This window comes from Channa argus, chromosome 17, assembly GCF_033026475.1.
Source record: "Channa argus isolate prfri chromosome 17, Channa argus male v1.0, whole genome shotgun sequence".
NCBI classification, from domain to species: Eukaryota; Metazoa; Chordata; class Actinopteri; order Anabantiformes; family Channidae; genus Channa; species Channa argus.
In genome coordinates this window covers 1,547,768-1,575,665 of record NC_090213.1, presented here as the reverse complement: position 1 = coordinate 1,575,665, position 27,898 = coordinate 1,547,768, and the positions used below count along the sequence as shown (strand labels likewise).

The following is a 27,898-nucleotide window of genomic DNA, read 5'->3' as shown; positions in this document are numbered from 1 at the left end:
TGGTATTGAACCGAGTTTGTATTTTCATCTATTAAAACAGTAAAGTTCCACATTACAGTCGGGGTTTCAGTGATCAACAAAAGTCAATAATACGGCATATTTACACAAACTGTACAGGTGAAACATTGGATTTCTACCACTTCACAGAAACAGCTTAGTCTTGTCAAATAGGAAAATACACCACATTTGACTAAACCTCAACCAAATAGAAAATACATTTACGATTTAACTGAACTATTTCCTGATCTTTCAACATCAGTTTGATCTGTAGGCTTCGATTTTAAACGCTCTTAACTGTTGGACACGGACGCCATCTTGTAACCAATGCAGTCTGTTGCTCTGTGCCTACTACAGTGGTTGGAGCAGGTCACCTTCCTATGTCTTGTTTAGATAACTAATCATTAAATCTTTCTAAATTGGTGGGGATGAGAAGAGACAAAGAGAAAGGGGACCCTACCTGGAGAAATATATATAATCACAATAGCAAGCAACAAAACTAAAAATGATAACTACGTCGACAGTTTTCCAGTGGCTCGGTGAAAGATCTGCTAAATCACAAGTCAGCAAAGGTGACGCAGCACTGAGCTACTGTGACGATGCTTTTCAGAATCAAAAAAGATGGCGCCGGAAAACATAAAAACACAGCGTGATGTCAACTTCACATTCTCTATTACCCCAAAGATTCTGCTCAGTGGCAACTGGATTAAGAACTCGAATGAACTCCCACTGACCCATTGACCTACACTACAGTTAAACAACGGAGGCAGCTAGTTTGGATGAGATGTGTAACATCTTTGGAGAATTTCAAGCCGGGCCAGTTGCCACTAAACAGCACATTTGGGATAAACGTGATGTGGACTCTCCATAGACGTTTCCTGCTTAAGAAATAATGATGTTAAAAGCCCAAATACCATAAAACCATATTTACCAGAGCTGCAGATTTGTTTTCCTCATTGTAAAAACTGGTCTTACACCATTCTATGGATGGCTCCGCTGGTCCAGCACTGTTCCAGAATGAAAAGTTAGATTGCCAAACTAGTTTCATAAAATATTCCCGTTTTTGTGATCCTCTGACCTTCATCTAGCAGCATCACCAGGTCAAAATGATTCATCCAATAGTATAGTTTATGATTGAATGTTTTAAAATTTAATGGCATCGCCAAAAGCACCAGCTGCACTTTGAATTTTGCGCTAATTAGCATTAGCAGGCAAATATTTCTGCACTTGCATAGAGCAGTTTTATCTCTATGGAATTTTACTCTAGTTTGTTTCAGTGCAGTCGATAGCGTCCTAGTTAGCCTTTCTGTGCCACGGAATGTTCCTCATCCCAAATACTTTTTGGGATTCCTATTTTAAGATGCTATGACAAAAACTGTGGAAAACCACTTACAGTATGATCTCTAGAAACTCTATTCATTGCCCCATGGTGTCAAAGCTAATCCCCATCTTCAGTAGCAGACTGTACAGGTGTAAAAGGTAAAACACTTTTGAAATGCTTTTAGAGGCTGGTGAAGAAGAAAAAACTGCAACAAAAGATCCATAATGGGAGAAGTCTAACATTTTCTGGATCCTGCACATTTACAAGAGTGATCAACCTATTCACTACACAAACTCAGCAGACATATATTAAAACAGTCCAGAGTAGATCGATATGGAGAGTTTCCGCTGAGCTCCTCTTCATCACTGACAACTGACAGTTTTTACAGTGACCTAAAAGTCCATATCCCTGAGGGGAAGCTTGTCCTGAAGCTCAGAGCGTGAAAAGAGTTGCTCCTGAAACCTCTTCAGCTCAGAATCATCTTGGATTTTTAGCCAAACATGTTGGGCCTCAATGAGTCCTGACTTCCTACTGCTAAACCATGTTCCATCAAGTCTGCAGGGGGAAACAAAGTTGAATATTAAAAAGGAGCAATACACAAATTTTGCCAAGTCGGCTTACTAGCTGTGGGAAACCATAGAGAATATTTTCAGTATTACAGGTTTCTAGTCTTTGACAGAAACTTACTGACTGGGAACAAATGGAAGTTTGGGAGATCGACAAACCCACAAAGCAATTTCTCACTTGTTCTTATGCCAAAAAAAAAAAAAAACCCACAGGAACTGTCTTTGTTAACAACAATTTCCCTGTAACATAAAAAAAGACATAAAAGCAGTGAAACAAGGAAAACTTTGTTTTAGTTATTTTAACTTAATTTCCTTATGTAGCCTCTATAGTCGGAGCTGCAGTTACTGTAGTTGTCCCTCGCTGTGTGATCACTGGTCAAGACTCACTCGCTAATGGAAGGACATTCAGACTAAGATGCTGCAGAAGCTCCTTCACCAACATGTGCAGGGTAGATGGAACAGCAGTTGTTATACTTGAGGAGCTCGTTTATCATGTTTATAGCCAGTTCATTTACTGGTTAAAATCACAAGTGGGGCACCAGCCTCACTAATAAAGAACTAAGGCAGAGGTGAAGGTTGTGTGTTCATGCAGGGGCAGAGAGAACAGTCACTAGACTTTAGCTTCTTACTTTGAGACATCCTGGCTGCCTGCTACACAGAACAGTTGTGTTTGATCTCCATGAAACTCCTTTTGAAATAAGAGCTAGTTAGATTTTGTTAAGAACACAAACCTCGCTCTCTGCTCAAAGGCGTCTCAGACCCTCAAAAGAGGATCAGGACGAGCAGATTAATCACTTCTAGATGAGATGGAGACTTTGGACAAACCCTTCTGTTTACCCGTCACAGGTGGTTTCTGCTCTGAAACAGTCCTGACATTTAGTCCTTTATACTTTGGGAGGTTTAGTTACTCACCTTTCAGCTCTGTGTGTCTTAACACATGCCATCTTTTAACCAATTTGGATTCAGACTAGCAGGACCGATCACAGACCCACAATGTGTCCTTATACACTCATCGCAGGATTCTGAGAATTCAAGCTGGCACAACGAGCAGTGGGAGGTTCTAGGTCTCGGATTTAAGCACAGAAACCTTGCTGAGTGGGCATGAGCCCTTCACTTGCAGTGACACATGAAGGCACATTTGAACAGAACAAACTCGCTCAGGGCAACGAGTCCCTCTTACCTTCTGTGATGAACTCAGGTGCTGGTCAATCCAATACATGTCCTTAGCTGGCCAGGCCTGGAAGGGAGGAGGTGTCTCTGGATCTTCCAAAAAAAAAAAAAAAAAAAGAAAAATGGAGCAGGTGTGAACACAAAACTGCAGCTACAGCAACTCTGCACATGTACTGAGGGGAGACTCCAGCCTGAAACCAGAGACAGGACTCTTCCAGAAAAAAAGATCCCAGATCTGATGATCCCAGCAGGAGAAGGACATGACCCCACCATGGAGCAGACAAGGCCTTCAGCTAATTTAGAATTGTATAGAAACTATATACGTTTAGTGGCAAAATAAAATCTGTTTTACCGCAGCTACATATTTGATCAGCATCAAATAATTCAATTTCCTGATAGTTAAGGTGAAAAATATGATGAAAAAAATGATTATAACAAAAACAGTGAGCAAATGTAGCCTCTCCTGTGCTTTTATTGTACTTCTGCATATGATGTCTGGGTCTGATCAAAAGCTCTTCACTCAGATTTAACTGCACATCCTGGAACAGTCTCTTCTCAGTTACAAACATACAGATGCTCTGGTCCTGTGAGGCTGAAACCACAGACACATTCACAATTTTCATTTTACACTTTGGGATATTTACAACAATGGGTTTTTATGCCTTTGGTTAACAGGAGGTGATTCAGCTTTCAGAACCAACAGAGAGAGTCTGACATATTGATACATTATTTCTTTTAGATTCAAGTTTTATAGGTAAAAACACTTTTTTTTTTTTTTTTAATCCAGCTGCAGTTTTCTGCAACAGTTCCCTGTTACATTTAAAAAGTTCTGTCAACTGTCTGCAAAACAATAGTTGTTAAGCTGTATCACTGTTCACGACTCATATTTATATGGTACTTATGTTAGTGATCGGTCCTGCCCGATCTAAAACCCACCATGTTTTAATCAGAGAACCACAATGGAAATAAGCCTTTTGCTTGTGTTTTCATTTCTTGACAAATTATTTGTGAAATAAATCTACTACCACTACAACTGTGTGGTGGCTTCTTCGTCTGCAGCATGAACGGCTGCAGGACACGAACATGTCAGTTAGAACAAGAGTAATTATTTGTTCTGAAATTGATCATTAAGCTTCGTGTTGCCCAAAAGTGAATCATAGTACACAGGAGGAAAACGGTCTAAACTCTCATCCAATCTTAAATCTAATAAACACATTTACTAGAATCTTGATCAACAAGACTTTATTTGACAATAAAATGACTCTTCTGCCTCAAAGCCACCAGCAGTGTGTGTTTTCAAGCAGCCAAATAAGATTAAAGGAATATGCAGCTCTGCAGTATTAAGCTACACTGCTCAGTGTTCGGTGTTTACTGCTGCTTTCGGTCTCCGTCCTGTCTTTGGGAAGCCTGTGCTCAGGATTACACCGAACAGGGTTCAGTGTTAATGAAAGGTGGCAAATCCAAGACAACAGCAACTCCCCTAAGGACCCCTTCAATCCTGCAGACCAGACAGAAAAGCTGCTTGTACCTATAATTTCAGAGAGTAACTATGCTGCAGCTTTTCTGTCATGTACATGTAGCAGAAGCCAAATATTCACCTAAATCCATTTTTGACAAAAAATACAAAAACAATTGCATCTTCTGCTCCAATAAAAACACATTTACAAGCATGTTACAACATATCAAGAGTACAGCTATGGCTCCCTCATTTAAAACCACTGTAACCAACTCATTATTCTCATTATCATGCAATTTATTGTTTGTTGCACCATCTTAGCAGAATTCTAGTAAATGTTTTCTAGGGCAATAAAATAATCCAAAAACCAAAATTAACTTCAGGTCATCTATTTATAGAAAACAAAAGTTTTGCTTGTTGGCATCTACTTCTGCTGTAAACCTTCAGCTCCATCAGACTAGTCTGTAGTGTTTCTCTGACCTGCACGGTTCATCAAGATACTGTCGTTCTCCTTTGCAGGTTTACTGTAATAGCTCTTCACAGGCCAGAGGCAAAAAATGGAAATTAATCAAATAAAACATTTCAAACTAGTGCTGGTAATAATAATAAGCATGTAACTTAAAATATCTTTGCATGGTTCATCTGATGGGAAATTAATATTTCAATAGAAAAATCTCTGAGGTGCACTGTGTCAGGCGCAGAGGTGCTGAAGCCTAACAGGGTTGAAATTAGATTTTTCTGACAGTAGAAAGGCTGCAACTGTGTGCCAGCAGTTAATAAAAGAAAAGCTTTGTCTCCCTTAAAAATCAGGTTAGCATTGATTTACAGTGTTGGGGTCTGGAGATCTGAGAGAAATTAGACTGTGTGTGAGCGCAGAGCTGCAGCACACGATAGTAGACGGAGAAGACAAAGAGGAGACGGAGAAGAGAAGTCATTTTCCCAGAGCACGTCGGACCTCGAGTTACACTGCGTTAGTCATTCATGTTTATTGATTTGGACATGAGAAGCAGCAGATTACTTTGCTGTTAGATCAGCAGAGGCAAAACTTGGGCGACATTCACAATACCGCCTTAAGTGGCCCAGATGATGTAATTAAGATGTTTATAAACAATCAAATTTTTCACGTCAGATGTGAAATACTTTATACACAAAGTATTCGCTAAACTTTTTCCCACACTTTGTTGTTACAGCCTTATTCCAAAATGGATTCAATTCATTATTTTCCTCAAAACATGATGACAACATTAAAGGAATTTGCTAAGATTTGAAACAAACATTATGGATTATTGTTTATAGAACTTAGAGGAAAATAATGAATTTAATCCATGTTGGAACAAATGTAAAACAAATTGAGTGTGCTATGAGTGTTGCAGAATAAAATCCCCCGGCTTTGCCCGGTGTGTTCATCCACAACAGCTGGAGGAAAACTCACCAGCGGATTTCTGATTTCTTCACTGAATCTCAACATGCCAACAAACCCTTGTATGTAGGTATTTACCTGCACACGGCTCCCTGTCCAGGAACTATGTGACACTCCCCTCGTTGGCAGTAGTCAGGTTGAAGGACACACACACTCTGACACGGCAGGCCGTCCACCGACAGGAAGCCCGGCTCACACAGACACTGAGCCTCCCTCGTCCAGCCATTAACCACACAGCGGGAAAACTCGTCACAGGCCAGGAACTTGCAGGGGTCGGCCTGATCAGCTGCCAGGAGAGGAGGAAGGAACGACAGAGCCAGTTTAAGTATGAATGAAGAGTGTGACCATTCCTGTCCCATCTCACCAGGAGGTGCTGAGTAACGTTTGATTTTAATGAGATGCTTCTGGTCTGCAAAGAAATGTAGGATTTAGCCTTTTGGACTGGACAGAGACTAAACACTCCGGGGAAATTAATATGTTTGAAGGGTTCTGCACAGGGAATGTTTGTGTCACATGCAGGTAAAAGCTGAATACACTGTAGAGCTAGATGAGAACTGCAGCAGCTCATTTCTCTTTGGGTTTGTCACTGCGAGTGACTCCTTGTCCCTTCAGGGGTCACCAGCAGAACATGTTCCACATGTGGATTTGGCAGGAGTCTGGTCCGGGCTCGCACCGGCAACCAAGGTGGCCACTGATGGCTGTGCAGGGCCACACCTGGTGGGGTGGGATTCAATCCCACGGCCTTCTGAATTACAACCCAATGCTCCCAGTAACCAAACTGGTCGTTACCAGTCCTGTTGACAGCACGACACTTGTTTGTCTTATTATTACAACTAATAGTACAAAATGATCACTGCAGGAAAAAAGATCTTTAATCAAATCTCAAATTGATCTCATGTATTTCTGAAACAAAAGATGGTGCAGAAGCATTTCTTCTGTCTACAGCTCCATTGTCATTACCTTTATTCAAGTTCCATCCCCAAGTGTTTTAGTGGATCTGACATAAAGACCTAATTTCTGAGTCTATTTGTTACTGTGATCTCTGCTCCACCTCATCTGTGGAGATTATTATAATTCAGAGCTTATTGAGTAGGAGATGCAGTCAAAGAAAAGCTGCTGATACAACAGCATGACTTATTACTGCAAAATGATGCTGCTGCTTTGGGTTTTATCATCCACAATAAAAAAGATAGTGCATCTCTGTACTGCAGCAGTAAAATCAGTGAAGAACTCCCATAATGTGAAGTTCTAAAAATATAGTTTAGAGTTTAAACTTTAAACTGCACTCTAACAATAAAATAAATTATAATTAAAAGGAAACTGAATGATGTGCACAGTACCAAAATAAAGTGGGTCTATATCAGCCACATATTCCAAGTAGCCAACATATTGTTATTGTATCCAACCACAGTGCCGCACAGCTCCAGCCTTCGAATCCACATTTTCCACCCCCCCAACACTAACTGATATTATCTCACACTGCATTTATCACTGAATCCAATCTGTTAATGTTACTATAATAGGTTTTATTTTAACAATACAAATAACCTATTAGCTGTGTTTATTATGAATTATGAATAACACATTTTGTACATTAATAACCCACATGCTCACATCACATCAGTGCCACACAGGTAGTTAGCACGTAGCTTGCTTATTGCTGAGTAGGGCCATGAATACTGTACAATATCATGTGATGTTTCTCCCAGTTTGGAAATTACAATTAACTTTTCTGAAAATGCAGTTCCTGGACTGACAGGGTGGACCGACAAACACTCCTTAACACATTTCAATAACTTCAAACCTGGTTCAACATCCAGAGAGTGGGTGTCGATGTGAATGCGCAGGTTTCTGGCAGCAGTGGAGCAGAAGTCCTCCAGGACGCAGTGGACGGCCTCTGTGAGGTTGTATGGCACTGACTTGGCAAACTTCATCTTGCTGTTGACAACCACGCTGCCTTTCCTGAAGTTGAGAATCTCAAGCTTCTTGAAGCCTGTCAGGTTAGCCTGCAGGTACGGCAGCAGCTGAGGAAAGAAGATATTCAGAATAAACTGTCTCCTTCTGTCATGTTGAGGGAATTTTGAGTCTGTAGAGAAAAGGAGCTGTTGAACATCTGACAGTAATTTGATATTAATGACAGTGAGTGTTTGGTTTCATTTATCAAATCACTTAATCTGTCATTCGTGAGAAGCAGCATAAATGATTAACACGGGAAGATGTAAGTGGAAAATCACTGAAAACATTTCTAAAATCTGAATATTCTCCTGTTCCCAACCAGTTTTTGGTGGTTACAGGACCTTTACAAGAAGGGACACAGCACAAATCTGCTGCTCTAAAGACCATAAACAACAACTGCACTGTTTGCGAGCAATGCAACTATCTTATCAAGTCCACTTCATGATCTGGATTAATTGTAGTTACACATAATGCTAGACGAGGTAAACAAATCACGACAGCTGCAACTGGTTCAGAATTTGTCCTACATTTCATGTTATTACCTGAAATTTTTTCTATAAATCTGCTGTATTGATTTTATAGCTTGTTGAAGATACCTTAGAGTTTCCCTTATTTGAATTGTATGTGTGTGTCTATATTATATATATTATAGATAGATAGATAGTATGTATACTGTATAGTCATTCATGAGCTGTAAAGACAACACGGTGGCTTTTAGATCATATAAACATCTTTTTTTTTAAATCAAACTCCAATCCAACCCAAGACCTGTAGAAACCCTGGGGTCTAATTACATATATATTCATTTTTCTGTTAGTGCCTTCTTGGGCCATGAGCAGCGGTTGTAATTCCAAAGCACTTTAACAGATACAGCCTCACTTCCTAAAATGTTGGCACACTGAAAATCTATGTGATTCTAAATAGTTCAAATAATACAAATGTTGAACCTGAGAATTGTTTTTGCTCATTTTGTATTTGTTTCAAACAACAAATAAAAAAAAAGCTGTAAAATCAGTGAGGAGTAATGCCACAGTTATTTGTTGCTTGTTTCACTTTGTAATGTTATAGATAAGTGTCAGGTCTGGTCCACAGGAAGACCAGTTTTCTGGCCTCAAGAATTCTCTCAGAACCTAATCAGACAACTGCAACTACTTCAGATCAGATAAATTCTACATTTCAATGTAGTAATTTTGCATGAAAGCAGCCATAGGATTTTATTTTGGCAATGCTGTGTGTGTGTCCTGAAAACATAAATACTGTACATACTGATTGCGTCAGTTACCGACACGATTATCTTTAGTTAACACACCACATTTCCTCCAGTCGTTACTTTTCTTCACCTACTCTTTCTGTTGTCAAGGTTGTTCTTTCAGAGTCCTCACCTCAAAATACACCAACAAATTAGTATCTTTCCCAATCCAGTTAAAACTCAGTCTTTCTCTAAAAGCTCCAGGGGCGCCACGATTCTGCACTGCACAGAAAAAGCAGAAGCCCTTTTGTTTCTTTAATTCCCATAAGGCCATACATAATTATCTCTATTGATGCAGCTAACAAAACTCTGCAGCTAAATGAATAGTAACCTATTCATAAAATGTGGGTCTCTTGAGGATTTAAAGCTCTTCTTTTACGAGGCGATATACAGGCTTGAGCCAATATATTCTATTCATGTGATAATTACTGTGTTTCAATATTTTAATTAAGTTTTTACTGCTGCTGCAGCCACCGTCACGAAGAGACTGAGGGAGGAGCAGGATGCAGCTAAAAGGACAGATAAACCCAGTCTACTTCAAGGACAGTGGTTTAAGTGGCTTTGAGGAAGACACGTAAGAGTCGAATGCATGAGTGGAGAGGCTCAATCGGTTTTTCCAACACAGTGAGACGTCTTGTGTTGAGCATCACTTTCATTCTCCTAGTTACTTCCTTATTCATTTTAATCATTCAATAAGATCAAATGTTACGTTTCAAATCGGGAACTTCATTAATTTAGATCAAGTGGCTCAAGAAAGTTTCATAACTTATTTTACATAGTTGGATACATATTCAGTCAGTATTGCAAGGAACCTTGGAGTTATTTTTGACCAGGATTTGTCCTTTACCTCACATATAAAACAAATCTCTAGAACAGCCTTCTTCCACCTACGGAACATTGCCAAACTTAGGAGCATCCTGACTCAAAGTGATGCCCCAGTAACTCTCTAAAGAGCCTGCAATTAATCCAAAATGCTGCAGCACTGACTGGAACTAGCAAGAGATATTTCACCTTTACCATCTTCTCTCCATTGGCTTTCCATAATATCTAGAAATATATAGAATTTTAAAACCCTGCTTCTTACATAAAAAGCTCTGAACGGTCAAGATCCATCATATCTAAAAGACCTCATAGTACCATACAATCCGAATAGACCACTTCGATCTCAGAATGCAGGCCTACCCGTGGTTCCCAGAATTTCCAAAGGTAGAATGGGAGGCAGAGCCTTTGGCTATCAAGCTCCTCTCCTGTAGAACCAGCTCCCAGTTCAGATTCGGGAAGCAGACACCTTCTCTACTTTTACGTCTACGCTTAAAACCTTCCTCTTGATAAAGCTTAGGGTTAGTTATAGTCAAGCTGCTATAGGCTTAGACTTTCTCCTCTCCACTGTTGACTAGGCTTATAGTCTTGACTTTATTCTGTAAAGCGCCTTGAGATGACTTTTTTGTGAATTGGTGCTATAAATAAAGTTGAGTTGAATTATTTTTCCAGCTTCCATCTAAACAAAATTCCCTGGGGGAGCACTGGGCAGCCACATGCTGTGCCTGGGGAGCTGGCATTAAGTGTCTCGCTCAAGGACACACCCGGTGCACTGGGTGGGATTTGATCCTGGAGACTTACATGTCCCAGTCTAGTGTTCAACCCAATGAGCCACCAGGCCTGGTTGTCATCAGGACATATTTGATCTTGTGTCTCTCGTGTCTTTTTATAAATTTAAGTATTGGATCCGATTCACTGACATTAAAGGACTCAGATTTTTTTTAGTGTGTGTTTGTGTGTGTCAGTTTAACAGATGATTAGAATAAATAATGATTCTAACTTTAAGAAAGGAAGGGCCGTTACACCCAGTTTGTTTTTGGACGTCTCACTGTAAGTATTTTGGGGTCATTGTGCTTATACTAATTGAGCTCTTTAAAGAAAACATATGAAGAGCAATTTTAAATGCTCTGGCCAACAGACAACCTGACCTCTATGGGTTGTGCGTCACGTCATCTGGAAAGCTTATGAATACATCACAAGCACAAACTAATTGAATAATCCTCAGATTCTTCCACCTGCTCTTCTGTCTCTGTCTCTTCTTATTTTCCATTGCTTATTTTCCATGCCAGTGATAATACAGTGAAGAAAGAACAAAACAAACCACAGTGGAGAGCAGGGGTCACCAAACACGCCAGCACTCACCTTGAAGTTGTATCCTTGCTGCTTTGTCTGTAATAATAAATGTTCTAGGTGTAAAGCTGATCTGAGCTTTGTTTTTGTGTTTTATACCTTGCAGGAAGATTGAAATCTCGCTTACAAATGGGCTACTTCATAATAAATTCTACATAAATACATGTCTTTATACTATAAATAGAGATCACCCACATTTTCTTGTTTTAGAAACAAGGTTAGAGGAGAAATCTATGTGCACCTGGACACAGTCCAGCTTGAGCTTTGAGTTTCAGCTTCAGCACATGTGACGCAAACGGCACTTCATCTTAATTTATATCACCCACTGATTATTACACCGGCATCCACATTTTCTCCTCACTTTCAGCCTAAATGCCGCATCAGTGTGCATCTAAATAATTGTTACAACAATGCTGTTACGTGTGTTGTGGCTCACTGACATGAATTTCATGCAGAAAGTTTGCCAACCATGCATGATTTCTTAAACTGTCATATCATAATCATGCCACAGTATGACTGGGTTACTGAATTACAGCTGCTTGATATGTTGGAGTGGAAGCTATAAACTCCAGAGAAACTGAGAAAATGATTCATAACAGTCAATAGCAACAAGTTATGCAATTTGAGTCAAGGGTAAGATCATGGGCAAGTCATTGAACAGAAGTGAAATAAAGCTCCTCATTTGATTCCCAAACACACAAGCAGCAGAAAAGCCTCTTCTGGTAATCAACGTTTTTCTTTACAAATCGAGAAAAAGAGTTAATTCCCACTTTTAAAAACCAGACATTGAGACAAAAGTGGGCATTCAAAACCTAACTGATAATCTCCCACCAGTTGAAAATGTACTGTGTTGTAGAATAAAAAAAAAATAATATGTACTGTAGCAGTTTATGAAATGTAGTGATTGGGTTGTTTTATGTATTTGTTTGTGCACAAGTATCGAAACATACACAAGCTGTATCATAGCCATTTGTCTCAATATTAGATGTTTTCTATACCGTGACAAACTGGTTTTTGAATCAAAACTCCTCTTATGAAGCCGGGTTCAGAAGGGGTTTTCTTAATGAATATAAAAAAGCTGCCGCCCAAAAAACCACGGAACTAGCGCTGTGATCAGGATGATTCAAAGCAGCTGAGAACACGCTGCCAAAGGGACATCTAAATTAAACCGCTGCCTGGCTGCTAATTGGAGGGATTTACACACATGTTTGGGGAGGAGAGCTAATCAGAGCTGCATTCAAATGAGTCTAACTCATAATCTAAATAAATGGGAAGAGTGTGTGAGCAGCTGATATTATTTATGCTAATAAAACTGGTAGAAAGGAGAATTGAGACGCTATTTGATCTAAAATTGACCAGAAGTTGTTGAACCTTTTAAAAAGACCTAATTAAATATCAGTGTAAATTGATAAAAGTTGAGTTTATGAAGGTTGTGTAAAGCTGCTAAATGCACAGCAGTGTCATGTCCCATTTATGGCTATATTCCCATGACATGTTTTCCCTGCCTCATTCATTTAGCAGGAATTGTCTGCAGTAGAATGAGGCCTTTATTGTGCCTGCTCTGAGTTATTCCCTCACTTTCTCTATCCATCTATCAAAACAAACAAATTAAAGCAGAAAAGGCTGCAGGTCTGACTCTGAGGGGGTTCTGCAAAACTCTCGTCAGAATTAAAACCAAGACACGGAAGAACATGGCAGCCAATTGTGTTTAATTGCCTGCAAGTCTCTGTTTTTCCCATCCAGTCCTAGTAAAACTTAGAGGGGAAGGTCACACAATCACCAAGATTCATTGCATTTTTTGTGTAACAGGATAGAATCAGAAAACACTACACATTTGTATTTTTAATATATTAATTCGAATTATTATGAACAAGAAGGTAGAAGAGTGTCATCAGAGCGGAGTGAAACGAGCTCTAAATGCATGCACTGTTTCCTCAAAGCAACTTGGTGCAATTGATTTTATCATATTAACAAAGAATCTGAATAAACTGAACACTTGAAATATCCAAATTTTGAATTAGACTTGAATTCAAACGTCAAATGACCAGATCTTATTCTAAGGTATAATTAAGAACAAAACTGATAATCTAGAAAAACTATAAGCCTCTGAGCTTAATAACTTCAGAACGTGGAAGGAAGTGTGAGTCAGAGCTACTCTGATTTATAATAAATATAAAAATATTAAATAACTATAAAATAGTATATGCAATTTTATTCATAATAAAACTTTCAAACACTGAGTTTTAGAACTTTGCAAGAAGCATTTGCCTGACAGGAGAAAAAATAAATAAATAAAAGAGACATCTGATCTATATGGGATATTGTGATTGGAAATAGTACAAAGACCACTTATTGAATTTTAAAACGGAGCTATTTGATTTGTTTTTTCAAAAATATTTGCTCATTTCGAACTGGATTTAAGCAAAACATAAATAAAAAAAACTCTAAGGTTCATAAAGTAATTCAAACTCAGAATTTTCTGTACACAAGGGACAAAGTTGAAAAGAAGCGTAAAGTATATGTACAATATCAAGAAACATCTATTTGATTGTGATCAATGAATCCATATTAAAAATCTTACAAATCTGTTGTAGCCAGAGGGGTGTTGAATCATAGAAAACATCTGATAAGCTGTATATGTGTCCTGACTGATGTATTTTTAAATATAATATTGTTGACAAAAAATGCGCACTTTTTAATTTGTCTAACCAAATCTGATAACTGTCAAAATCTATGACCTATAGCCTTATTTTCAACCCTGTATAAATGATACAGTGTGAACATTCAATATGTAAAACAAGAACTCTATCAGATTTTTCATAATTCAGTGTTCTTCTGCCCTAAGTTACAATACAGAAAACTTTTAAATGGATTAAATATTTTAGATGATCTGAAAGAAAGAAATATATATCGATGTTCAGGATTGTTATTTTCCTACTCACCATATCTAGGAAGGTGCTCTCCAGAGTTCTGTACTCAGGCGATGTCTTGTTGAACAGGTCCTCAGAAAAGTCCATGTTGGTGACTCGCAGACTGAAGAACACCACCAGCTCCCTGCCATGGTTGGCCGTGGTCATGGAGGGCGTGGTCAGGTATCTAGCTGGAGATGGAGCCACGACAGTGACAGTGGCATGATCCTCACCCCCCGATATGAAGCCACTGCCCTCGTCCAGCGGCGTGTTTGCCTCCGTGTGTACGTGGTCTGTTTGGTCCAGCTCCACAGCCAGGTCCTTTACCTCCTCATCAATGACGTCTTCAGTAGCCACAATGCTGGTTGGACTTGCGCCTACTTTCTCCACAGCCTTTTCTAAGTCTTCATCGATAATAATGACAGCTGAATCATATTGCTCAGACTTTGCCTCTGGCTCTGTACCATCCTCCTCTGAAGCAGTGGGGATTACAGATTCCTCTGCTACCTCAAAAAGCCCAGAGTCTATAGTTGAGCTGGGTGAGGACACTTCAGACACACTGACAGAATTTGCTGGAGGTGTAAGGAAGGAGTCTGACACCGGTGCTGCTGTCGCACTGGCATCTCTTTCTTGTGTCCCCTCTGCCAAGTCTTCAGCGACTTCAGCAGAGTCTGATGGGCCTTTCTTGTTTGGAGCTGTCACCTCTTTGAAATGTGGAGACAAAAAGGCTGAATTGAGGACTCAGACAGGATTTTCACAAACGCCAATTCCTGACCGCGTTATACACAATCCATTTAAACGGCTTTACGCTGAATTTTGCACTGAGATTTTATCTTGAGATAATTTCTTAATATTTGAAATTATACAGAAACCCTGTCTGACGATCAAAAAACTAGCCATCGTAAATACCAGTGAAGCATATGTAAGTTTATGAAGAGTCACATAACTGATATTGCTGCATTTCAGATAAACAGCTATGCAGCCTTAAAAAAAACACTAAATGTCAGAGGATCTTTAATTATCTGCTATAATGTCAGTGCACAGGTCCATTAACAAGTCACTGTCTTTAATCAAATTTCATGCCCTGCAAAGCATTGATTCCTGCTCACCTGCATTATCAGAGGACATCTCAAACTGTAGGTCACTCTTGGCTGCTTCTGTTGTCGTGGCAACAGCACTGTCACTCTCCACCTGAATGTCTAAGCCGTCACCATCCTCCTCAATGAAGAAGTCTTCAGTGATGGGATATTCATGATCTGGTTCACCTACACCATCTTCAGAAGGTTGGGTGACTATTGGTATGACGGGTAAATTATCTTCCTCTGATGGTCGATGGTAGTCAGGTTCAACAGGTGGCAGAAACTCATCATCTTTAACAACCTGAAGAGTCTCCTCTCCAAAGGGAACAGTTTCCATACTGTCCTCAGGGGGAAGGATTTTAATTGAATCTGCTGGTGGCTCAGTAATGGCTCGCTCAAGTTCTGGGTCTACATTTGCAACTATTCCGTCCTCCAGGTCAGGTTCTAGGACATCCATGGCTGTTCCTGTTGGTTCTGGGACTTCAACTACTACCTCTTCTTTAGAGTCAGGCTCCACAACCGCAGGTAACTTTTCTGTTGGTGGTAAAACAACCGTGCCTTCTGCTGATTTTGAGCCTTCCTCTGGTTTTATGTTCTCAACTACCTCCCCTTCCCCTGCCCCATCTTCAGCTTCTGGTTGGGAAATATCTGCTGGATTTCCACTTGGTACTGAAACTGCTAGCACTTCTTCCTCCTCTGATTGTGGGATTTCAGGTACACCTGGTTCTTCAAACGTTTTCACTGATTCTGGTTCTTGTGCCAGCTCTACAACCTCAGACACAGTTTCACTTGGTTGTAAATCCCCTTTTTGATTTTTGTCTGTATCCGCAGGAACCTCAACTTCTGTTCTCTTTAGTTCAATTATATCACTTTTCTTTCCTGGCACTGATTCTGGCTTTTGTTCTAATACATCAACATTACCTGGTACTGGAGCTTCAATATTATTTTCTTCTACTTCCAAAATCTCCAACACTTTGTCCTCTGTTTCTAAATCTTCATCCTCTGGTGCTGGAACCACAGCAACCTCTTCTTTTTCAACATCAACTGCTTCCAGTTTGTCAAGTTCTGGTCTTGTAGCTTCAATCACCTTTTCTTCTTGTCCTGTAACCTCACTTGCATCGCTACCTAACTCTGACACGTCATTTGGTTGTAGAGATTGATCTGAACCCTCAACCACTATTTCTGGCTCTGGATCTGTTTCTGGTTGAGCTATCACCTTTACTCCTTCTGTATCTTCAACTATTTCCTCTTCTGGTTCTGAAATTTCCACTGTTCCTCCTGTCAAAATTTTAACATTGCTATTTTCTAGTTCTGCCTTTGATATCGACTCCTCTGAATGTGCAACCTTAACAGGAACTGCAACATCATCTTGCTCCTTCTCCTCAACTTCTTCAGGTTCAGTTACTGTCACTGTTACATTTTCTACTTTCAACTCTTCCTGTGGCTCTAAAACATGGGGTACTTCTTTCTCTTCTAAGTCTGATTTTGACACTTCTACGTTCTCTTCTTCTGATTCAGAAATTTCAGTTTGTTCAGGCATTGACTTCAAAACCTCGAGCACTTCTTCAGGTCCTACTGCTAACTCTCCCTCTGTCTCTAATGATTCATCTTCAGTTGTCAACTCCAAAACATCATCACCATGACTGCTCCAATTAGGGACGCCCTTCTCATCAGGAAGAGCATTTTCTTCTTCCTGTTCTTGAAGGTTTTCTGCTGGCTCAGTTGGCGGCTGGCCTGTGATGTCTGAGAGTGTTGTGAGTTGGAGTCGTAAGTGAGACAACTCCTCTAAAGCTGGAGGAGTAGTTATTAATGCCTTTTTGCTGTCCTCATCAACAGAAGTCACGTCTTCATTGGATATTTGGTTGGGAGACGGACTGATAAATGGAGAATCTGTCATCAGCTCAGAAGTCATGAGAGGGGTTGGGATGTAGTCTCTCACAAGTTCACCAGTTTTGTTGTGATGAATGGTTTCAATCTCATGTGTAATGATCATCCATTTTTCTTCCTCCCCGCTGTCATTTGATAGCTCAGTCTCACTCACATAAATTGCCACCGACTTATCTGTAATATCCTCCATGGCTGGGGGATGATTGGTGCTCTCTGCCATCCCACCAGTCATTGCCCTTATCTCATCATCTGGGACAGCCGTGGGATCCAGCAGGGTCACAAGGGCATTTCCCTTCTCCATGGGGGTAAGGGGAACAACCAGTCGAGGTTTATCAACCTCAGGGTCATCAGTGGAAACTTCAAGCTCGTTATGGGAGTCAGGCTCACGGGACTGTGAACAGATGAATATATACAACATAAATTTGACATGACAAAAAGACACTTGACGTTTGAGTCATTTAAAACCTTGACAATCATATATCATCTTATTTAAAGCTTTAGCAACATTTAGCTAATTCTTTTGTTTGTTTGTTTTAAAGTTAAGTTGCGTAGTTTTTTCTCAATAAAAATACAGATTCCAGGACAGAGCATGGACATACTGTGCAGATAGTAAAGACATATTTTGGGCTATAACTTGTTTGGCTGCATATAGATAGACCTCTGTCTATAGATGACTCTCACCACCACTAGAATGTACCTTACACAAATATGCTGAGCACATGTAGTTATGTTATATATTTAAACATTTGAGACAAAACGTATTTACATATTCCTAGATTCATACAACGAATAGTGTATTCTGCTGTTAAATAAAATGGACAAATTATTATTACATAAGCCACAGTACGAGTATGTGATTAAAAACAGGTCGGGAAGTGATATCTAAATATCCTGCCCTTCTGAATCTTTTCTGAATCCTGTAGCAATTACAAAACCTCTTACCTCATTTATGACTTCTGCTGAAGAGGTTGATGTCAGTGCTGGTAAGAGGACTACTTCTGTCAAAAAAGTATTACAATGCATTGTACTTGAGACATGAGTTGAACCAAATACCATAAATTATTCAAATGCTCCCACCAGCATGCTGTGGTGAAGATTTCATGGATGTGGAGCAAACTCATTTCATATACAGTTTACTACATTAGTTTAGTTTTAAAGCTATAGATAGACATTGCTACAAAAAAATGCACATAATATCTGTAAAGTGTCTGTACCTGGATTGAAGTTAAGTGAGTCCAAATCAACAGGCAGCGAGGCCTCTTCACGTAAAGCCTTGGTGACCATTTCCCTGAGGATGGAGTCAGCAGAGGACTCCGATGTGCCGGCTGCCTTGTCCAAGTTGACCTTAGGTAAATTATTCTCAAAGATGAGAGAGTAGTGCACCGAGATTCCTCCAGGTCTAAAAAAAGACATTATCTCTGATTCGGGTGTTGTTGGCTCAGATTCTTCACACTAACTGTATCGATCAGCTAATCAATATCAACCCTCTGCAGATACAAGTCTACTGTTCTGGTGATTTTGTGGCATTGACCTGTTAAATTTCTTCTATTGATCCTTTAATTCTGTGCTTTAAAATAAATTAGTCCAATTTGTCAATGTCACAAATGTCCTGAAAATGTTCTCAATGTGAACTGCAGAGAGAGGACCTCAGATTAAAACACAGCTGGTGACCAGCAAAAGGTAATCAAAAGTGGCGTGGTACTGCAGTAAAAAGTATCATTTTTAAATTCCAGGCACGAATATCTAACTATAATTCTAAAAAAAAAAACTGCATCAAAACTTCATCAATATTCTAGACTGCTACTCTCATCAAGAGAATAAGCTGATTTGCTAGATGTGGTTCTGATTAGAAAGAGATGATGTGAATTTCTTTGCTTTTTTTTGTGAACTGATGTCTGCCAAATAAAAGCACTTCTTCATTTGGTTGCAGTTGTTCTGCGTCTAAAGCATCCACTGCTTCAATTTATTCCAAACAAAAAAAAAAGAGGCAGTGAGTCAGGTCCACGCCATGTCAGGCTGTCTGACATGCTGGATATGACTGTATTCTTATCAATGTTGGGCTTATTTGGGGGATATTTCTTGATACTTTAAACATTGGATACTGTGTGCTGCTGCCTTATGTAATCACGTAAGGTGACCGGGGATCTATGTCAACACCCGCATCTTGCTGTTCACAATGCTACCTGCTGCCAAATCGTGTTGTCACCTGGCATCTCAGTCGAGCTTTTCTTTGTTCTTATTGTTGCTCTGAAGAAGTCAGAGGAGGCACACAGGTGCAGCCCACACATTAAAAAGGTTTTTTACCTTTTTGAGCAGAGAAATGTAAACAATTGAACAATACATCTGGGAATAAAAAGCTTCCTGAACATTAAAAAAAGAGCTTTGTCAGATTCTCTGTGATTTTTAAAGCAGCATTCACTGACATGTTTCTAGATGATGTCCTGAAAGCTCAACTCAATAGCTCTTTAGCCTCATTAGTCTTTTAAGGCTCTCTTTCCTACTGCATTGGTCAGCCAGTGTTTCCTGTTGCCAAAAACCCAATGTTCACCAACCCTCCACCAAACAGCAAAGTTCAAATGTCATACTTTTTACCCCTACCCTCAAACCAGAGATTTAAAAAGTTCCTTTGTACAATATAATATTTCCTTTGAAATGGGCCAACCATTAAAGATCTTGAGTAGGTGATTAAGGTGATTTCGTGTTTTGTTTCAAGCCTGGTAAAGGGGACAAGAATCGAAGGCATAAAATACAATGAAAGTATGTAACGCTACGATAATCTGCTGTATACTAAAATTTTCATGCCACTTAGAGAATAAAAGGGTTAATTGTCAATGATTGATGAGCCATTCTTTATCAGAAAAAGCGCATTTTGCACAAGTCAACAACCAGAAGTGTTAAAAACTATTGTCACCAGAACAATATTCCTGATTTCTGTAATAATTATATATTCACAGGAACTTTTCTTTGTTTTGTGAGTGCTGCAGTCTAGCAGACAAAAGCAGGAGGAGTTGTGAATCCTTCATAAGATTAGAGGACAGGCTCCCACTGAGGCCTCGCCTCTCTGTTATTGGCCATGACAGCACCAAACACCACGGGGGATGGCAAATTAATGTGGGGGAGCAGCTTGACAATTACTGTATCCACAAGTCTTCCTGTTTCACTGCTCACCTGCCTTTTCTGATAACGAGAAGAAAGTATGAGAGTTCTAACAAACTTCTGGGGGGAAAAAAAAACTTTTACAAGAAGGATTCACACCATGTTCTAGACCAAGCTTTTGTTAATTTCTACTTGGTATCAAACTGTCTAGACAGTTTTGTGTAAAATGATAATAATTTGTATGTCTGACTTGGATCCAAATAAGTGTGAAGCTGTAAATTGGCAGGAACCCTGCACAACCACACAAGGAGAGGCGGATACTACAGGGATTGATTAATCTGTCGGTTTCATTTACCCGTCAGTATCCTGGGTCTCGCTGGCATTGGGGAGAAGGAAAACGAAAAAAAAGGCATAAGAGTTGTGCCCAGAATAATAAAACCAACAGAGGAAATAGAAGAGCAACAAGAGGTTACATAAGGCTAAAATAATATGTCGCTTCAAGATTTACACAAAACAATGCACACAGTTTGATGACGGCATCAGAAAAAAATTTGTCGATAGTTGATACCTGTAACGAAAGTTTTGGGTTAGAAAATGCATCTTCAGTTACATAAATATGTTTCAAGGCAAGAATCAAATTGCTGTTTAGTCAATTAAGTAGACTTTCATACCTATTGTTCAACGGTTCATTTAATCGAATTTTCCTCACCATGATGTTGCCATCATTACTGAATCATCACATAAAAGAAACAGCCATTCTGAACTGACACAATCACAATGACAACCAGCCTATCATCTATTCAGATGGTGATGCCAAACCATCTGATCATTTCAAATATAACAAAATGATCAAGGATCTGTTGACTAGCTTGCTGCAGCATTGGCCATAGTGGAGATATGACTATGTCCTGACCATGGAGCCTCCATTCTCATTTGCTCACTCCAGGTATTTTTTTTTTTTTTTAATAATCAGATGTATATTTCAAGCTAAGGACTTACCTGATTCTTAGCACATGGATGGCTTTAAATCCTGGAAGCTTGTCAAAAACATGCTGCATCTGTAAAAGAAAAACTACATTTTAAATACCTGGTCATCCTTCTGCCTTTGCAAGGGCTAATGTAATTACCTCTAAGGTGTCAAACAGTAGCTGCAGATTTAACTAGCAGGGGACATGAAAACAGGATTGCATGAATGGGGAAACCTCATTGATATCTATCTTTGGACGAGCTAAGCACCTGGAGAGCATTATGACATAATCGCCTTTAAGCGCTCTATGAGGTAACTTCCTAGCATAGATCGCATGCAATTCTAAATGATCCTGATGCTTTTCTTAAGAGCCATTCAGTGACAATACAACACTGACAAGACTAAATTCTTGAACAGACTCTCCAGGAGTCACACCACACAAAAGAAAGCTGCAGAGAGAGTAGAAAGTGGGTAATCTACTTTTCTCTCTGGCATAGACTACACCTCTGTGGTTTGGTGTCTTCACTATCAGCATGAACACTGGGACAGACAAACTCAGGTAGTGTGAATCAACATGATGGCAACAGGCAAAACAGGGGAGGACCAAATCAAATAATGCAATACTTCAGTGCAGAAGTGCAAAGACATCCTGCCTGCTCGCTCTCAAAATTCCAAAGCAGGAGCAGTTTTTTTCCAACTGAAGAACCTGAAGTAAATTTAAAAAAAAAAAAACTTGAAAACGTAAATAAAAACAGAATGCACACTTAACTTGAAAATGTTAAAATTTCTCAGTTTCAACATCTGATATGTTATTAATATTCTAAGGTGAATAAAATATGGGTTGATGAGATTTGCAAATCATTGTATTGTTCTTATTTACCCTTTTTTTTAGAATTGGGGTTGTAAAAGTCCTGTTTACTTTCGGCACGTACAATCCTATGTGAAATGATTAAAAAGTAAAAATGACAAGCTCATCTAAGTCAAAAATAAAGAAATAAATTTGATTATCCTGAATTTTGGTTTAATGCATGAAATATATCAACGCATTTCATCCAACTTTTTTCCAAAAGAAATATGTATTTATTTACACAGAAGCATTAGCATCATTTTATATATTCAACTGTATAATCAAAAAAAGAACACGTCATACTTGGTCTTGCAAGTGCTGAGACAGGTCGATGTACTGAGGGGAGTCTGGGTCTTCCAGCAGCTCTCTATAACCTCGATCCACAAGGTCAATACTGAACTCCACTATATGCTCCAACGGGCTGTCAGGGACCACATTAGGAAGCTCCGAGTCCTTCAGAAACACAAGCATAAATTAGTGTCTGTAGCTTAGTTGGTAGAGCAGTCGTCCAGGAACCATAGGGTCAGTGGTCCCTCCTGGCTATATGTCCTTGGACAAGAGAAATAATACCAAGTTGCTACCGGTGGGCCAGGTTAGCACCTGGCATAACAACCGTCAACAACAATCATTATGTGAGTTTAAATGGGAAAACAGGAAAGAATTGCAAAGTCAAAAAGGAAAGAAACAAGAAGAGAAAAGAGACAATACTTAGGATAATTATAATAAGTAAAAAAGAAAATGGCCAAAAAAATTATAAAATTAAAAAGGGTGGAAAGGCAGAAAGAATATGATGCCCCCCCACCATCATTAGTAGAGAAAAATTGGAATGTCTCTTACAATTTGAAATCAGGGACCTCAAGCTACAAAGTTATATAGTCTATGTCTGTTTATTCAACAGATCGACAGTTTCAGTCAAGACAGAGTTTTACAGAGGTAGAGAAATAACTGCTCTAATAAACACTGTGAATTCTTCTGGTAATTTCCTTCTGGAATTTTGACAAAATCACTGCATTTTCACCAAACTAAACATAGCAATCCAACCATCGGCCGTTGCCCGGTATCGTTTCAGTTAGCTGGACCCCGTCAGTTGGATCAGCATCGGCCCCTCAGTGAGTGAGACCACTCTGATTAGCTGTTGAGCTAAGCAAATCATTACACAAGAAGAGACTATAGAATTAACAATGCTATTGCCATTTGAACGGTCTGTGGTAAGTGATGCTGCTTTGTTTGTATGTCCTTGGTCCCAGGTCTTCCGCTTACAGAAGCACAGAACTTTTATTATCGCAGTGTGTTCTTGTGCCACTTGTCTGCATAGACCAAGGTGTTGTGAGCAGACACAGCACCTGGTCTTTGTCAGGCTTAGTCTCTCACGGCCCAAAAGGAAGTCAACGTCAAATCTTAAGTAAAGGTTCTTATGATTTTCTAATCATTCAGGGAGGCAAAAACTATAAATATCTGCAGAAAGTCATAATGCAGTGCATCTGCTGTTGGAACACACACAAACACAGAGCAGAACTGAACTTTGCAGCTGGAAAAGCACCAGCTGAGCCACCGGTAAATAGTTCCCTGTTACCTGCAGAAGGTAAACTCTGGTCATAATTTACATAGAGAACGAAAGGACAAGCTGCAGAAACACCATCCTGTGACTGTAAGGTCACATAATAAATCTCTACAATACACGAATATAAAGTGTGAAAGTCCAGTTATATTTATTATTATAACTTTTATAAAGTTCTCCATCAAAATTGTTTAATTTCTTTAATAAACCCTTTACTGCAATGACAGTTTTGCATATTTTAGCTTTTTACTTTGAACTGTATGTTATTATAACTTTAATAACCACCTCTTCAGTCACACCTTAAACTTGGCCAAGGTGGAGCTTAGTCTAAGGTTATTTGGTAGGAATCACCTAATCCTATGCAGCGCAGCAGGGAAAATGCTCAGAGTGTTGTACAGTATGACGAGTTAAAAATCCATTAAATGCCATGAGTCCCAGGTTTTAATTTCAGGAGAACAAGTGCTTGAGTGTGACATTTCGATTCCTCACAGGAGCCAAAAACCCTCCTCGAGCTCCTGACACCACAACTTGTTGCTGTAGTTAAGTGTCTCGAGCGAACACCTAAAATGTAAATGTGAGTGCCTGTTGGTACCTCTTCGACCTCCTCTGCAGGCTGGGTCTGGTCGAGGGCGGGGCTTGGAGAGGCACTCACTGGGATGAGGATAGTGGTGCTGATGATATTCACTGTGGCCGCCGATGGGGCATCTGTCTGCAACTCTGAGCCTGAAATAAGAGAGTAACTTGAATCAGGACGTAATTTTAGAGCTGATACTGTGTGTGTAGCTGTGGGCTGATCAGACATACAGCATGTTCACACATCTGTGAGGATGCAGCAAAGGATCCACTCTAAGTCAATCAGATTCTTTAAACAACAATTAAAAAAAAAAATTTTAAAAAGTATTTTGGCAGAGCTGGTGCTCTTGCCCAACTCACACTGAAAGGATTCCATACATGTAGTAATAACTTCATACCAACAACATACAGTCAACCTAAAAATCAATACACATTTCTGAAGGTACACGGACAAAAGAATCGTTACAACACATATGGCAGCACATCTTGTGAACTCAATAACAAAAATAAGATGACATATTGCCACACTACATAAATTCAATACTTATATACTCAATAATTGTTTTTCTACCTGCTATATGTGGGACTTTTTCTATTGGAGCAGGAGTCACTGGTTCTCTGCAAAATTAAAAAAAAAAAGAAAAAAAACACACACAGTATGAATCATTTCAGCCGTTATGAGTTTAAGGTTAGAAAAGGGCTGTAACAGGTCCATGTTACACATCAATTTTCTTTTTACTAAATGAAAAATATAAAATTGGAATATTGATTTTAGTGTTGTAATATAGTCCTTTCGGCTTTTCCCGTGATTCTAATATAGTATTTCTCATTTATCAGGTCAATGTAAAATTAGGCTTATGGACTTTTTTTTTTTTTTTAATTTTAATCAATATAATGTTCGATAGGACAATTGAAAATATAAACTTTAAGAATAAGAGTAGTTTTTTTTTGTATTCATGCTAGAGATTCTTGGGGCGGGATCTAAGCGTCCGGCTCAGTTTGCATGTCATCGGCCAGCTGACTGTTTGCAATATCACAGCATCCACCATTAAACTCAAAATTTAGTTGATGGTGGAGCGAGAAGGACCCGATCATCTGTCAGCTCTTACCGTGATGGAGGCCTCCCGTCTCTCAGTCGGTCCAGCCTCTGAAAACAAGCAAAAAAAACTTTTAAACACTAATCATTTACTGTGTCACACAAACACATCTGAGATACATAAACACTGTAACTCTACACATTTTACCACTTAGGCAGTAATTGGCCACATGATCAGCTTGTTTGTGATAATGATGTCAGGAGTCAGTGACTGCCACTGCTCTCACTGGGATTGTTTTTAGATTGATGACTGAACAACTGATTAATTGATTCTCTCTCGTGTACCCCCTTAGACCTAGAACATGGATTTGTGTAAATGCAATTATGTGCACATCACCTGCCATGTGCTGTGTTTTCATAATAAACTTTGCTGCAGTCATCTCTGTCTCAGGAGAGTTTTATAGACCTTCAGGTCATAAAAACCATTACATCTCCATATAACTTAGAGTTAATGAGAAAAAAAAAACTTCTCCATTTTATTTATCAATAGCATTAGTTCACCCAAATAGTAAACCTCATATCAAACATCTTCAACAGCTTGATTTCTCGTATTTCACATGAAATCATACAATGTTTAAATATGAATTGTTGTCTGTGAGTGAAAGGGTTTCTTTGACCCAGAGGCAAAGTGGCAGCTCTACACACAGCACAGATACGGTGCTGAAAGCAACAGGTTTGCATGCGTCCTGATGGACTGAACTAAACTACGGACCAAACTAAAATAACATTTCCTGGTTTGCTTTTAGACAGTTACTTCATGATGTGCTTGTGTCTTTGCAGTTTACAAAAATCTCCATCCTCACCTGAATGTCCTAAACCAGGAGTCTGCAATAGGTTTCTAACTTAGACTAAGCTCCTCGTTTTGTCTAAATATTTTTTGTTAGATAATAAAAGCAAATCTTGTGCACAAGATACATAAACATAGTTTGAAGTTTTTCACACCACTGGTAAAATGTCTGCATGTACCGTGCGTAGAAAGCGCTCTGCCTGTGTTGATGTGGCAGGCAGAATGCTCTGTGGTTTCTCACCCTGTGAATCATGCTCACGTGCTCCTCAGAGCTGCTGAAGTTCTTGGCGAGGTCAGAGATGCAGAGCGACTCACGTTGACACGTGTGCACCCATCGCTGGTACTCTGCTGTGCCAGGGATCCTGTCAAAGAAGATCCTGAACGCCTCCCACACAGCCTCCTGACAAACTGACCAAACAGACATTCAGCCTTAAACACACGACTCTGAGAAACTCTTCCACACAGCAACAATCTGTCATTGTTTCACTCTTTAAACATTTGACTCTGTTTTTAGAACTCAGCTCTGATCATTGTTTGGCATTTTGCACTTTACATACTAGAGATCCAACTGTCAAAATTGTTAATTTGTTAGCAGAACATCCCTACAGGACTTGTTCACAGTATTTTACTAATACAGAGCTAAAGTTCAGTTGGTCATTCACCTCTGTCAATGACTGAGATTGTTTACCATTCAAATTTGAATGTTCATTATTTAACATTGAAATTGAAACTTTCACTCTTCAGCGCAGCAGAAATGCACTTAGAGCCAGATTGTGAAGCAGACCTTTTGATGGACAGGTACAAGCCTTGCGTTTTAGTTTCTGTTGTTTAGGATGAACAAGAGCGCTGGTAGTAAGCTGCACAGCTTGTCACAGTTGAAGAGTTTTGACAGAAAACGACTTGTAACTGTCAACCTGGAGGAGGTGAATGAGTCACGTCCATGACTCACTCCATCACTCCTGCATGGTCATAGGAGTGGGTCAGCTGACTCAAATGTGGGTCAACTACCTGCAAGAGCTGAGATCTGTCCTGGTCCAGCACCTTTGTCACATGTTTGCCCTCTGCTCTCCCCCTTTTTCCTCCTCACCTGATTCTCTGTATCTAGTTTGTCATTCTGGGGCAGAATGTTTTTTAATACTGCAAGTTCAATTCAGTCTTTGATATTTGTGGGGGCAGAATTGGATTGTATGCAAAATGTGGCTTGGACATTACTATATATTATCCCTTAAATCCAGCCTGATAATCGCTTCTAAAAAAAAAAAAAAAACAACTGTCTGGATAATATTCAAAAATGAAGCAAGTCCATGATTAAATTGTACAGTTCTTGTGTTTTGTTTGCTTGTCACACATCTGAGCAGCAATAGTCTGTGATCCAGCAGTGTTGAGAATCTGGCTTGTTCTGCTTAAATTATAACAAGAAAATTATCTTTTAGAAAGTGTGCAAGGCTAAAAAATAAATACATTTGAAAAAAGCAAAATCCCAGAGAGGTAAGATAAGACAAAGTGTTGGCTTTATCAACATAAACTGCTGATGTGCTCAGTGGCTCTGAAAGGCCTCTGGGTTGGGTATGACAGCATGAATGCAAGTCAAGGTTTAGTCTGTTTATTACCTCTGAGCTGGTAGTAAGCCTGGTGGCTGGCCAGCACTTCACTGATGCTCTCCTGGGGGCAGATTTTCACTCCAGAATGTAAGAACACAGACCTCTTGGATCGATGTCTACTCTGTTCAGAACCTGAATCTTTGGTGTGTGTGGAAGCCTTCAGCAGCTCCACCAAACGCATGGAGCCCAGCGTG

At 39.5% G+C, this 27,898-nt stretch overlaps 1 protein-coding gene across 1 annotated transcript; it reads right to left on the bottom strand.

Annotated features, from left to right (window-relative positions):
* Window positions 1–62: 62 nt before the first annotated feature.
* Window positions 63–27,898, bottom strand: LOC137102887 (interphotoreceptor matrix proteoglycan 1). Its single transcript, XM_067482819.1, has 15 exons — window positions 27,714–27,898; window positions 26,345–26,511; window positions 25,330–25,367; window positions 24,792–24,838; window positions 24,240–24,370; window positions 22,393–22,542; window positions 21,275–21,333; window positions 18,394–18,578; window positions 18,122–18,177; window positions 15,323–17,570; window positions 14,247–14,917; window positions 7,735–7,954; window positions 6,009–6,216; window positions 3,065–3,147; window positions 63–1,873 (listed from the first exon to the last, which is right to left on the bottom strand). Exons 1-14 carry the CDS (start codon window positions 27,883–27,885, stop codon window positions 3,108–3,110), a joined length of 4,392 nt encoding a protein of 1,463 aa, XP_067338920.1. The 5' UTR covers window positions 27,886–27,898; the 3' UTR covers window positions 63–1,873; window positions 3,065–3,107.